This window comes from Vitis riparia, chromosome 18 (assembly GCF_004353265.1).
Source record: "Vitis riparia cultivar Riparia Gloire de Montpellier isolate 1030 chromosome 18, EGFV_Vit.rip_1.0, whole genome shotgun sequence".
Classification (NCBI taxonomy): domain Eukaryota; kingdom Viridiplantae; phylum Streptophyta; class Magnoliopsida; order Vitales; family Vitaceae; genus Vitis; species Vitis riparia.
Window position 1 is genome coordinate 10,162,186 of NC_048448.1, and position 14,030 is coordinate 10,176,215.

A 14,030-nucleotide genomic window follows, 5' to 3' on the forward strand; every position below is an offset into this window, starting at 1 on the left:
ATTCCTCCAAATTCATCAAGAGGGTGTGGTACTCTGATTCATTGAACCCATCAAATAATATAAAATAACCTAAACTTGCCATTTTACCCTTGGACTTCATTCTTCAAGCCCAATGCCTCTATCTTCTCCACAAAATTAGAGACCCACTCATCAATAACTTCTCTGCAACAAGTGATTATCCCAAATTGAATCAATCAAACCTTCCACAATATTTAGAAAAAAAATTTCAATTTCTAATTTCTAGGGTTTTGGATGTTTATTTCGATTTTTGGATCCAAAATTTGTCATTGTTCTTTGTATCTAGGTTCTGACAATTTTCTTATGCATCTCCAATCAGGTTTACTTTTTTTTTTTTCTTCTTCCACTTCTTTCTCTGTTTTCCTTCTTCTATATAAATCATTTTTTTTTTATTGATTTGTGTTTGGAATCTTGAGGTTTTTTTTTACAGACTTAAGGGGTGTTTGGTTCAATTATGTTTGCTTGAACCGTCAAATTTGGTTTTTGTTTTCTTTGATTTCCTTGTTTTATTCTTTGCTTAGGTTCTGTAAATAATGGAACATCTTTGATCTAATAGATCACCAAGTGTTTGATTTGGGAATTTGGGTATGTGGGTGTGTCGAGTAAAAATTTTTAGGCTTCATCCTTATTATTTTAGTTCATTTCAAACACTTGTGATCTTCAGTTATGAACATGTCCATATTGGCTTCGTAGCCTTGTTGGATTTGAAGTGATTGCTATTTTGATTGGGTTCCTAAAATCTTATCTACTCAACTTGATGATCATTTGAAGTTATTCTATGAAATGGCTTCCAAAAACAGCCTTGTTGAGATATTGGGGTAAGGAATTGTAATTTAGGCTTCTGATGTCTACTGCTCTTATACAAAGGGTATTTTAACTTTTTTTAATTTTTTATTATTATATTAGTTTTTGTATAAAACAGACAAGTTTTGTATTTTGGGGGAAAAAAAGATGTATTTATTAAGCATTTGAATGCTTTGGAGTTGGGAAGATATTAGAACTAATTGAAGACTTGATAATGAAGTCAAAAGATTTTGGGTGATAAGAAAAGTAAACTAATGAGGACTTTTTTTTTTTGTCTTTTTTTTTTCCCACAAAAAGATCAGGGGAAAAAAATGGTTTTAGAGAGGAAAAGTACCATAGGAGGTTCTATATCAATGAAAGTCAATATATGAGGGCGGTTGAATATTTAGAAAATACAAAGAAAAAAAGTAGGGGAATCGTGTAGGCAACTTTCCATGGACCACCCCCACTGGTCATGTGGTTTCTTTTCTTTAGTTAGATCCTATTTTAATAAAAAGAAAAATAAATAAAAAAATTGATTTTGGGTTTGGCTAAAAAGCTCATTTTTCATAACATTGATGTCCTATTATACTATATTTTTTTTAATCTTATTTATTTGTGTTATAAACTTATAATTTCATTTACATGTTTTTATCATTTTACTATATGCTTTAATTGAGTCAAACAAAAAATTTGATATGATAGCAAATTGATTCCCTACAATAAAATAAGAAATCTCTTTAATAATTACGTATTAAAATAAGTGAGTTTTAATTATTTAAACTTTTGGCCCGATTTGACTTTAATATTCTAATATGCAAGTGTACCATATGATAAGATGAGACCAATTTCTAATTAATATTTAATTTGCATTTGGATTTCAAATAAATTTACACAGCAATTTACATGTAGCTCATAACTTTTTTTAAAAAATTATTGAGTAATTAGATGATTTTATTTATGTATTTATTTTTTGCTATGTTTTGTCAAGATTAAATTTTAAAATTTGAACTTGTTAACTTTAAAAAATTATTATTTTCAACATCTATAATACGACAATTAGTTAAGACATACTTAAGCACTCAAGGTGTAAAGAAATAAGTTAGAATAAGATGCAAATATTAATTGTATTAGACAAATAAGATAGATACAATTTCTTTAAATAATCTCTCTTTGGTAGAAACTAATTTTAGCTTTAAGGACAAAAGTCTTTTTGAGATTTGTCCCCAAAAAGATGAGAGAAACAAAGAGTGATGAGATGAGAGAGAGCAAAAAGGAAAAGTAGAGAAGGGAAACAACATAACAAAAAGAATGATACTTTTTTTGGACGACTTTCAATGGGCTACCCAACCCAATGGCTTTGAAAGCTTATCTGAGTTTGGATTTATGGGTAAAAGCCTAAAAAACAGGGGGTTTGATCATCTGTTAGATTTTTGCTTGAAGTTCCTGGTCTCACATGGTAAATGTTTTTGCATTTGCTTACTGAAAATTCAACTCTGAAAACACAAAAATTTGAGATTAAAATACAGTTTTGAAGCTGCAGAATGGTCTTAAACTCTTCACATTTCTTATATCCATACATTACTTCTTGGAAAATTCACTTGGACTCTCTTTCTTCTTGCCACTTTGTCTTTGTTTTTTTTCTTCAACTTCTCAGTTCCTTCAAACCCCAAGGTTCTTACTCACCATCCTAATTAATATAATCCATAGTGCTTTGAAAAAAGGCTTAAAAGCAAGGAAAAGAGAGGCACAATACTTGTATTAAACTTTTCTTTTTCTTTTAAGTGTCAAAATTGAGTCTCCTCAAGCTTAAAGATAAAACATAGTGGCATTATAGATAAAACATGCATTCACATTTGATCCATCCTGCAATTAAACTCGATAAACTCTATCAACCTATAACTAATTTTAACATAATTTAAATAACCATTAAAAATTATGTTTATAAATATACAAACATATACAAATGTTATGTATAAACTTTATGACTACTAGAACTTTGGTAGTCATATTATTGAACTTCAGAAAATGTATGCAAACTAGTATTAGTTTGGTACAAATGAATTTGCGTATATTAATTTTCTTTGCTTATAGAAAATTAATAATGAGGTCAAACATAGAATATTTAATCTTTTTTTTTTGTTCCTATTAAAAACACATTGTTTTTTTTTTCTTTTGTGATTAGGACTCTTGAACAACCATGAACCTCATTGAGATGGAAATAAGAGAACAATTTACCTTGATTCTATATGTTATAGTGAACATACTTAATATGTTTACTGCACTTGGTACTGCTACAAGGAAACATTATCAGAGACAAACATTGATGAAAAGATCTACAAATAGAATATTTTTGCGAGTTGAAAATCTTAATCGATTGATTTATGGGAATGATATAGCATGTATGGAGTAACTTAGGATGGATAGACATACTTTCACCATGTTATGTTCCATGCTTCGTACTATTGGTAAACTAAATGATTCAAAATATATTGATGTAGAAGAAATGGTTGCATTATTATTGCACATCATGTAAAGAATCGAGTTATAAAATTTCAATTCTAAGGTCTGGAGAAACTGTTAGTAGACATTTCAATGCAGTATTGAATGCAATTATTCGCCTACAAGGAGTATTACTCAAAAAACCGAAACTAGTCTTTAAGAACTCTACAGATGAGATATGGAAATGGTTTAAGGTATATAAATTATAAATTTAGTTTATATAGGTTTAAATAATTCATATTAAAGCAATACATTACTTTTATTTAAATAGAATTATCTAGGAGCTTTAGATGGAACTTACATTCGAGTGAATGTGCCTGAGGGAGACAAACCTAGATATCAAACAAGGAAGAATGAAATTGCATCAAATGTCTTAGAAGTTTGTTCTCAAGACATGCAGTTTATTTATGTATTGCTAGGTTGGGAGGGATTAGCCTCTGATTCTTGAGTGCTTCGAGATGCAATTAGTAAGAGAAATGGATTAACAATTCTACATGGTAAATATGTGTCTTTTAGAAACTATTGATTTTTTTTTTAATATATGATATATTTTTAAAAATATGTTTTGGAATATTCATTTTAGGTTATTACTATTTTGTTGATGCTGACTATACAAAAATGGAAAGAGATTTCTTGCCCTAGATAGGAGGCAAAGATATCATCTCAATTATTGGAGAGAGAAACACATGCCAATAACCCATAAAGAGTTTTTCAACATGAAGCATTCTCTAGCAAGAAATGTTATCGAGAGATGTTTTGGTTTGCTTAAACTACATTGGGCTATACTTAGGAGCTCTTGTTTCTTTCCATTAAAGACTTAATGTAAAATCATTTTTGCTTGTTATCTTCTTCATAATCTTATAAAAAGAGAGATGTCTGTGGACCCATTGGAAAAAAAATTGGATGTGCAAGACCACGAAGTTGTAGGTGAACCAATAACTATAATTGAACCATCAAATCAATGGAGTGCTTGGTGAAGAAATATAGCAATTCAAATGTTTAATGAATGGAACAAATTATAGTATGTTGTTTATTTTAGGAAAAAAATTATGTTTGATGTTTTAGACTTATCATTTGCAAATTTTGAATGGTTTGTACGAATTATTATATGATAAACTAGTTTGAATTGAATTTGATAATGTTTTTCTATTGTTAAATTTGAGATATAATTAGACATGTATTTATTATTATTGTCTTCATATTACATTTATAATTAAAAAATAGTTACATAATTTGATATTTTTGAAACATAGGATGGATTCTACATCAAGTGGTCAAATAAGGGGGCATGGAAGAAACAAACAAGTGTAAACTCCCGATGAGGATGAAAAATTGGTTGAGTGTCTAGTTGAGTTGTGTGTTTTAAGGAAGGTAAAATGTGATGATGGGTTTAAACCAAGAGCATTTTTATAAGTGGAGAAGATGTTAGAGGAAAAACTTCCAAACAGTGAACTTAAATCAAGTCCACATATTGAATTGCGTGTGAAAACTTTAAAAAAACAATTCAATGCCATAATGGATATGCTAATCCATGGTAGCAGGTTTTCTTGGGACAACAAAAAGAAAATGGTTTTATGTGATCAAAATGTATTCAAAGATTGGGTCAAGGTAAATATATTTACAATACTTCCTATCTTGTATTTTTATTCCACAACATCTTGTTAGTTTATTGGATACATTGGTATATTCCCTTTCTTTCAATATATTATGTATTTTATATGCTTGAATATCAATTACATTTTAATGCATGATATATTCTTTCTTTTTGGGTATCTACCATTGATGTTTTTGGGAAAATAATTAGGAGCTATAGTTGGAAGTGATCATAAAAATTCAAATAGACTCTATTATATAATTAATTTCATCAAAGGAAAGAAATGATATATATTCTTAATTATTTATCTTGTCTTCAAACTAATGTGGCATGAGATTAATATTTCTTTAAGTTAGTAACTTTTATGTTAAAGATGCTAGTTATTTTTTGTATATTTTATAGGGGCATAAAGATGTTTCCACATTTTGATGATCTAAGTCTTGTTTTTGGTAAAGATCGTGCTAATGGAAAATGAGCAATGTCAATTGCAGATATTTTGGAGGAATTAGATCAAGATGAAGCAAGTAATAACATTGAAGTTGATGACTTAGAAACCAAAGCTAATGCCTCTCGTACCCGTAGGAAAAGAGCAAAGAATGATGACATGATTTTAGTTAATGTGATGACAAGAACATGCAATGCATTAGTATTGCTAACTTCAACCAACAAACGGAAAGGGAAAATAGAGTGGTTGGTGAATTGGAGAAACTTCATATTCTTAGTAGGTTGGACATATTGAAGTTAAGTTAAATTATTATGAATGACCCAATGAAAGTAAACTTTTGTTCAATTTTGATGAAGATCTCAAGGTTGAATGGATTTCCATGTTGCATCCTTGTTGATTTATTATTTTTAAGTTGGATTGATAGAAATTTTAGGTTAGATATTTTGTTTCATCAATTTCCTATGAACTTTTTATTGATTTGTTGGCTTAATTTCAAAGGATATACTAGTTGTGGATTTTCGTAGATATGTTACTTAAATTGAGAACTGAAATGAAGTTTGTGTTTTTTTATTTCCTCTTTTACAATTAAGAAATAAGTATTTGGTAGCTTTGACAATTTATATGTTCTTATATTTTTTTTCTCCTTTTTTTTTGGTAAAATATAATTGTATAGATTTTTTTTTGCATGACAAATTATTTAAAATTTTGATAAAAGAAAAAAATGAATATTTAAAAATTCTAAGATTATGGCTTTTATTGGATATGATACCTTTTGAAAATTAGAATGAAGTTTGAATTATTTTATTTTCTCTTTGGAAATAGGAAAAACATTTGCTAGTTTTGAGAATTTATATATTATAATAAATATGTACATATATATTCGGTAAAATATAATTTTATAGCTACTTAAGCATGACAAATTATTCAAATTTTTAATAAAAATAATAATTGAATAATTGTAATTAGGGTTGTATGATTTTTTATGGTTATTTTTTTATTTATTAAGTAACAAAAAACTCTATATAAGGATATTATTGTAAATTTATTTATTTTTCATTTTCATTCATATTATTATCAAATATTAGAATAAAAACCATTAATAATTCAAATCTTGTGTTGTTAAGTTTATGCTATAAATTAAATCATCAAATTCATTTCCATTCATTAAGAAATAGAAATGTAAATAAAATATTTATTTTTATTTTTTATTTCGATGTACCAAACACTCTGTTAAGGCAAAAGAGAAAAATTGATTTCGTATAAAAAAGTTTTTTTATCAATTACACTTTTTTTTTTTCCTTTGTTACATTCCCTTAATTAAAAGATGAGGAGAAGCCCCTTGGTATAGCATAGTAACTTTGGAACATATTTGGGATGTGAGGACTAAAGTAGTCCATAAATAATAATTGAAATTATGAAAAATAATTTTGCTGCCATATTATATGGCGTAGTAACTTTATAGAACATAAATTATAAAAACTATTTTTTATATTTAAATTTTTTAAAAATTGTTACTTAATAAAATTAATAATTATTTTTAAAAATTGTTACCAGAAATTGGATTTCTAAAAAACTTTTATGGAAAATGTTGTGAATTTACTAATATTATCATTACCGTTGCAGTTGGACCGGTGGATTCCGAACCCGTGGGGTTGCTGAGGACGGTCCAATCAAGAACTTACGCAGTTACGCTTCACAAATCTTTACTGCCAGGGCTGTTTGGCTTCTGCCACGACATTTTAAAGCTGTTTATTGGACAGGACCACGTGAAAGTGCCTGGCAGAAGCAAAAAAAGAAAATTCCCCCTAGGGTTTAAGCGGTGGAAAGGACATCGAGTCGGTTTTCAGTAATCCTTTCCACCGCTTAAACCCTTGAGGGAACTTTCTCTTGCCAGCTTAAAACCCTAAGATGGAGTTGCAGTCCATATCATGTTGGCTTCCATCCCCAGACATGAGGTTATGTATTCATCGTCCGCTCTCTCATCGAATTGTAAGTAACTGTCTTTCAAATTATATTCTACATTGACCTCAATCTTCCTATCACTCATTACCTTTTTATTCATCTTCAATTAATTTTTTTTTTGTTTGTTTTTGAATTTCAATCTTAAATTTTTTAAGGTTTCTACAGGCCACGTCAGGTGGAAAGATCAAAGGTTCCGATTCGAGAAAGTATCGAAATGTACGTTTCTGCTATTCTCTTCGATTCATTTGTTTGGTTGCCGAGAAAATGTAAGAAAAGAAAGAAACTAAAATTTAGAGTATGAGTAAAAAAAATCTGCTCTTAGGGTCTTATCCAGCTATTTTGTCTTATTTGTGGTTGGTTTTTGGTTTTGGAAAGAAAGCATAAGTTGGAAGTTTCGTTTCATGGATTTGTCATCGGTTTTCTTGGTAAATCAAACGCATTCTATTTCTCACTATGAAATTTCTTCAGCTTCCTTGATGCCTGGTCTGAAGAAGGAGTGTTCATTGTCAAGCTTTGGCAGAGGAGCTACTCTATGTTCTTTGAACTCTAATTCTGATGCAAAATTGAAGTACTCAGGAAGGGAGATTACTAGTGTGAGTGGGAATGGATTTGATGGGGTGGAACCCTTTCGTGGCAAATCGGGTTCCGTATCATTTCATGGCTTAACTCACCAGAGGGTAGAAGAATCCAAATTGGCGTCTTCCCCTTTTAAGGAAGGTACTGGCTCATTTCTCTGGGTTCTGGCTCCTGTTGCATTGATATCATCACTGGTGCTTCCTCAGTTTTTCCTTGACAGTGCGATTGAAGCTATCCTGAAGGATGAAGTTCTTGCAGGTACGTACTGAACCAAGTTTCTAATTTAATATTTTCTTAAGTGGGTTTGCAGTCTTATCTGTTTTCAGTGTGATGATCAATATGCTCAGACCAGATTAAATGTCCTACTTTTATGTTATCTAGCTGTAAATTCATGGTCTCCTTCCCCAGATTCTCTGATAGTTGATTGAGATCCTGCAGGGAAAAGGACCTTGAAATAAATTGGTAATGCAACTGGCTGAGATCACCTGTCCCTTTTAATGTTTTTGTTAATAAATCATGACTAGTTGCTCATCTGCTAAATAGTAAAAGATTCTGGTAAGGTCTCATCTTATTGTATATAATCTTGTGTGGCATGGCAGCACTTGAAAAGAATTTGACGCACTTTATAGAGCAATTTCTGAACTTTATAGGATTATTTTTAATTCTTCGCCTCCTGATCATTAACAGTTCCAGCTGTTATGAATTGGGTTTTTGTGATATAGTCATATAGCTGACACAACATTATTCTATTGAAGAGTGAAAATAAGGAATTATTAATATCTGAAGTAGTAATGTTTGCTTTACTTTCTCCATAATTTTTCACTTTTGACCATGTAAAACAACATTATGTTTGTAATTCTAGCCCCAACATTGTGTTTATTTTGTTTGTGGTGTTTAAGCTATTTGGAGGGGAGAATTATGATTTAAAAATGGATTTTTGAAATAAAAAATTAGATCTGATGGTTAACTGTCAGACCATGGCCTGGGGCCTCTACTGGGTCACTCCACCCTTTTCCCATATGAGCATTTATTTACTCAAACTAGCTTAAATTTCTGTAGCCATAATGAGCTCTGAGATTTGGGAGTTTCCCCAGGCACCATTGGGTCACTACTCATTTTTGTTAAATGTGATCACAAGTAATATCAGTGAATACTAATATGTGTTCTAATTTCAGTTATATTTCAGAGGCTTTGCAGGGTTCAAAAGTAAATGTTTAAATAGATTTATGATGGTTAATGAAATGCCTAGTTTGTGGACAAATTTGTTGGCTGTTATGTCAGATTTTCATGCCTACTAACAATCTTTTTTTTTTTTTTTGTTCAATCACATGACTTGACTCATATACACATAATTTGGCCATGTTACTCTGTTATAAATACTCATGCTGGGATAATCCAATATTCATTTCCATGATCATTGTTATGCAGAAATTGTAGCTACTATTTTTTCTGAGGCCATGTTTTACATCGGTCTTGCAACATTCCTGCATGTAACTGACCATGTTCAGAGGCCATATTTGCAATTCAGCCCAAAGAGGTGGGGCCTGATTACTGGTCTCAAGGGATACTTGACGACTGCCTTCTTCACAATGGGCTTTAAGATTTTTGCCCCCTTCTTTGCTGTCTATGTAACCTGGCCAGTGCTTGGCCCCTCAGCACTGGTTGCTGTTGCTCCTTTTCTAGTTGGCTGTGCCGCACAGCTTGCGTTTGAGATGCGTCTTAGCAAGCGCGGGTCATCTTGTTGGCCTCTAGTCCCTATCATTTTCGAGGTATATGATTACTTTTGTTAACCCAAATCCCTTCTATCTGAAGCTAAAATCTTGGTTCTAACAAGTTGGGAGTTTGTTTGCAGGTCTATAGACTGTATCAGTTGAGCAAAGCTGCACATTTTATGGACATATTGATACTTGCAATGAAGGAGGCCCCTGTAACTCCGGACATTGTTGAAAGAAGCGGTGCCTTGGTTGCTATGGTGGTGACTTTCCAAGTCCTTGGGCTGGTTTGCCTGTGGTCATTGATGACATTTCTTATGAGGCTCTTTCCTTCTAGACCTGTTGCAGAGAACTACTAATACTAGTTTCAGTGCTCTACTGATGCTGATGACATTTCTTGTAATTCCCACTTTACTTTATTGTTGTACTTTGGATTGGGTGAGTGGAAAATGCAAGATGCAGGGAAAGTGGAAAATGTTCTCAGAACTGTGCTAGAAAATGGGGAAGAAAAAAAACAAAAGGAAAGGAAAGTAGGAAAAAATATCAACATTGTTTATTTAATTTATTATAAATTATTAAATTATTGGGAACATATCCAGCATTGATAAAAGTGAGCCTCGCCCATGGCCCATGGCCCAAAATTTCTACATTTTGGTAAATGTCGATTTAGTGGTTGAACTTTTGAACAGAGGTTGTGTTTGGAGTTGGATGCAGAGTTTTACCCCTACTCTCATTTTGTAGCTGACTTAATTGGTAAAATAGAGGTCAGATTCTGACAAAGCTGTAAAAAATGAATAAAAAAATTCTATTCCAAGCATTCTATGAAGTTCTTGAGGAAGCTGAGACTCTGCAAAGCTTTGGAAGTGGTGAAGGCTTGATCAGTTCTAGGTTTGAATCTAATCCATTTTGGTGATCCGAAATTGGAAATCTTAGATATTGTTTGGAAACTGTCTTCAAAAATAATTTTTTTTTTTTCTAAAATAAAAAATTTGAAAAGTGCGTTTCACAATCAGGAACTATTTCTGTTTGCATATGTGTGCTTTCTCAAGAAGTAACGGACTTAACTGTAAACCACCCGTCTCCGCCTTCCCGCCCAAAACCTACTGTTTAAAGTGTCAAGGGACCTCCTCTGTTTCTCTATCTTTTATCTCCACCTTAATCACAAGTCGATTGATTCTGTCTTTCAGCTTCAAAGCTTTATTCTTCCGACAATGGCAGAATCACCCAGTTATGACGGTCCTTCTTCTGAGCCTGTTTCTTTAAGAGAGAGCTTGAACTCTGATTATATGAGAAGAGGATCCATAGCCTTAAAAAACAATGATTTTGCAGAAGCGGGCAAGTGGTTCAAGCTAGCTGTTGCCATCTGGTTAGGTTTCTTTTCATCTTTTATTGACCATTTCTTTGATTTGTTCTTTTTTTGTTTCTTTCTTCCATTTCCATTACTGTTGATGGTTCATGCTCCTATCATAATCTTTACCTTCTTGATTATGGGTTTTGTAATTTTGATGTCCACTGTTTGCTACGTCTTATATTTATATATAGATTTCATGCATCGTTAAGCTTCCCTCCCTGCTTATTATAATCTTCATTTGTCTTTCAAAATTTAGTCAGGTCATTTGTCTTTTAGACTTTAGCTTGGAAACCACAGCAATGTAATGTAAGGTTCCAATTTTCCCCATTTTTCTTTCAGTTCTCAGCAACTAAACTAATCACTAGTCTTTTTTCTTTGAAGTTGTTGATTCTGCTTTCTTTTATGTGGGGAGGAAAAAAATTGATTTCTTGCAGTCTTTCATCTGCCTTTCTGGGTCCTTTCTTTCAACCCAAGAACCGAAAAACATTCGCTTGATTGAGCTTAAGTAAAGCATCTGGGAGTTAAATTTCTTTCTTTCTTTCTTGGCAAGCAAACAGAAGAAAACATACATGAGGTTCCTCAGCTGAATGGAGGATCATCCAGCAGTCAATCAATTCAAGGAGCATTACTATTGGGGCTGGAATTATTTTCACACAAAATGAAAAGAAGTAAAATAATAACAATAATAATAATAAAATATTAGGGAAAAAAACAAAAGAAGAAGTAGTGTATAATAATTTTGATAAGTCCCCCTTCTGTTCAGGATTCCAAAGAAAGCAAAACTTGCCCCAGAACGTGCTGAAGCATACTTCAAATATGCTCTGGCTCTGCTGTATGAAGTCCCAGTGCCTGCAGATGATCCACTTGATGATTTGCCCAAAGAGATTGATTACCTCAATTTGTTTGATAAAGAAGGAATCACCAGTGCTGTCAAACAAGATGATGGTGGGCATTTACTCCTTATTCATCCATTGAACTTCTTTTTCCCCTATGATCAGCTTGCCCATGCTTCTACATGTAGATGATATGTATGAATAAGCTTATGAAAACTCCATGTGTGGCTAGTTTATTACCGGCAAAGTATCACTGCACTCATGCTAAACAGAACATATAACAGGATTTTGCAAACATTCCATCATTTTATGAAATTTTCTTCTTTTAATTCATTCCAACTATTGTATTTCTAGTTATCCAATGTTTGGATATTGGAAGAAGTTTGGATATGCACATTGGAATATTTTCTAGAGTATGCTAGCAGGTAAGAAGCGGAAGCTGTAAACAAAGTTGATAATGAATCTCAACTTTCATGTTTGTGATAAAGCTATTCAAAGTGCACCCAGCTCTAATTTTATCAGATCATGATTTCAGCTGATTTTGCAGGATCGCATTTGGCACATGAAGAAGGCAGTGGGCTGGGAGTTGGTTCATCAAAAAACCTGGATTCTGCCTGGTGTGTGCTCAATCTTGCACTGTCAATTTCAAATGTTATATCAATGGAGAAAGCAAGCATCTTCTCTGCTATTGGGGAAGTTGCATTCAGAAAAGGTTCCTTTTTCGTTTTCATTTTATGTTTTTTGAGAAAATGTAGTCAATGATATTTACAATCACATTTTGTTCCTGTGAGTAGGTTCTTTCTCATGAGTAGGTTTTCATGGTTGGATATATTTGTTGTGTCCTGCAGCGGACTTCAATGAATCATATAAGCACTATTCAGAAGCACTGACAATTTTGGAGATTTTCTATCCAGAAGAGGAAGATCGCATGGCTCATCTGTATCCATTTTCCGGCCGGTTGATTCATTTTACTCACTTATTACCTGTATACATCGTTAACATATGTTCAGAATTACTTTGATGAGTTTCCTCAAACTCATAGTTCCAAAAAGGCTAATAGGTTAAGTTTGTTTTCATAATCAGTTATTATTTTATGGCGCTCATGATGCTCCACATTGTATTTATAACCCATGCCTATTTTCTCCTGCAATGCGCATCCCTAACTGAAATTTCAGAAGCTTCAAAATATGCATGTGCCTGGAAAGAATTGATAAGATTGGGGAAGCTATCACATATTGCACAGAAGCTATACGGGACAGTGCACGTCGGCTGGAGAAGCTGGATGCAAAATTAAGTACGTTTTCAGGATGGGGATGGTCATTGGATGATATTGCTGCGTCATGTAATGGACCTGTTGATCCTGCTTATTTCGAGTTGCAAGCTGAGAAGAAAAGAGTCCATGAACTCCAAGGGAAGTTTGAAAATAAGGCAAGTATTCACTCAAGCTTCTGGTCGAGTTTCTGTTTACATTTGGAATGTACTGTAGTAGAAATCTTATTCTTGATTTGCCGTTGCAGCTCCTGCATTTGGAATGTATTCAAAGAGTTGTTGCTAAGAAAACAAGCTGACAGGAATCCATTGGAGACTACTTCAGTTCTTCTCTAACTGCTGAGGCTCACACAGATGGGACAAGTCATGGTAAGGCTGTAGTAGGAGCCAAGTGGCAACTAATAACGTACCTAGAGAATCCTCCAACTAAGAAGCTCTTGCTGGGCTCATCAATGAACCCAGAGGATGAAGCAAGCATTCCAGCAAAGAAACCCTCATTGGGCTCTTCAACTGGTTCAGGGAGCCAAAATACAATTTCATTGTTTGGAAGCTGCTTGATTTTCATTTCTGTGGCAGTTTTAGATTCTTATTCCGCATCTTTGTCTTCTCATTCCTTCTTTCTCCAGTCATATAATGCTGGATTAAGATTTGAATCTAAGTCCCTGTAATTGTTTCCATTGGCTGTCTAACAAAGACCATGGAATTTGTACATGTTAATCTTCCCTAAATTCCTTGTTGCAGGAGATGTGATAGCTACTCACAACCTATAGCCTGATTCTAGATCTCCCACAAATTTTGTTTCTACAGCATGACTTCCATTTGGGTCACTGCCATGATTCAGCCTCTATATATCTCTTCCTATTCCCAATTTTGCCTCTCTATATAACACTACAACTAGATGACCTTGAATTTAATAATAGCTAATTAAATTTATATTCAAAACTGATTGTCATATGTTTCTGACAAAACAATGCATATAAGCAAT

The 14,030-nt window shown here is 32.6% G+C and overlaps 2 protein-coding genes across 5 annotated transcripts; both read left to right on the forward strand.

Annotated features, from left to right (window-relative positions):
* The first annotated feature begins 7,200 nt into the window (after positions 1-7,200).
* Positions 7,201-10,078, forward strand: LOC117905945. Of its 2 annotated transcripts, none has more exons than XM_034818837.1 (5): positions 7,201-7,331; positions 7,460-7,520; positions 7,773-8,138; positions 9,309-9,649; positions 9,733-10,078. In XM_034818837.1, the coding sequence occupies exons 1-5, from the start codon at positions 7,251-7,253 to the stop codon at positions 9,949-9,951; spliced, it is 1,068 nt and encodes a 355-aa protein (XP_034674728.1). In that variant the 5' UTR covers positions 7,201-7,250; the 3' UTR covers positions 9,952-10,078. The 2 variants fall into 2 exon arrangements, with proteins under 2 accessions (XP_034674728.1, XP_034674729.1); XM_034818838.1 differs by having other exon boundaries at positions 7,470-7,520.
* A 129-nt stretch (positions 10,079-10,207) lies between these two features.
* LOC117905946 lies at positions 10,208-13,847 on the forward strand. 3 transcript variants are annotated; one of them, XM_034818840.1, is made up of 7 exons: positions 10,208-10,480; positions 10,780-10,958; positions 11,707-11,888; positions 12,324-12,488; positions 12,625-12,715; positions 12,952-13,204; positions 13,294-13,847. In XM_034818840.1, the coding sequence occupies exons 2-7, from the start codon at positions 10,804-10,806 to the stop codon at positions 13,342-13,344; spliced, it is 897 nt and encodes a 298-aa protein (XP_034674731.1). In that variant the 5' UTR covers positions 10,208-10,480; positions 10,780-10,803; the 3' UTR covers positions 13,345-13,847. The 3 variants fall into 3 exon arrangements, with proteins under 3 accessions (XP_034674731.1, XP_034674730.1, XP_034674732.1); XM_034818839.1 differs by lacking the exon at positions 10,208-10,480 and having other exon boundaries at positions 10,509-10,958; XM_034818841.1 differs by lacking the exon at positions 10,208-10,480 and having other exon boundaries at positions 10,509-10,958; positions 12,955-13,204.
* Positions 13,848-14,030: the final 183 nt, after the last annotated feature.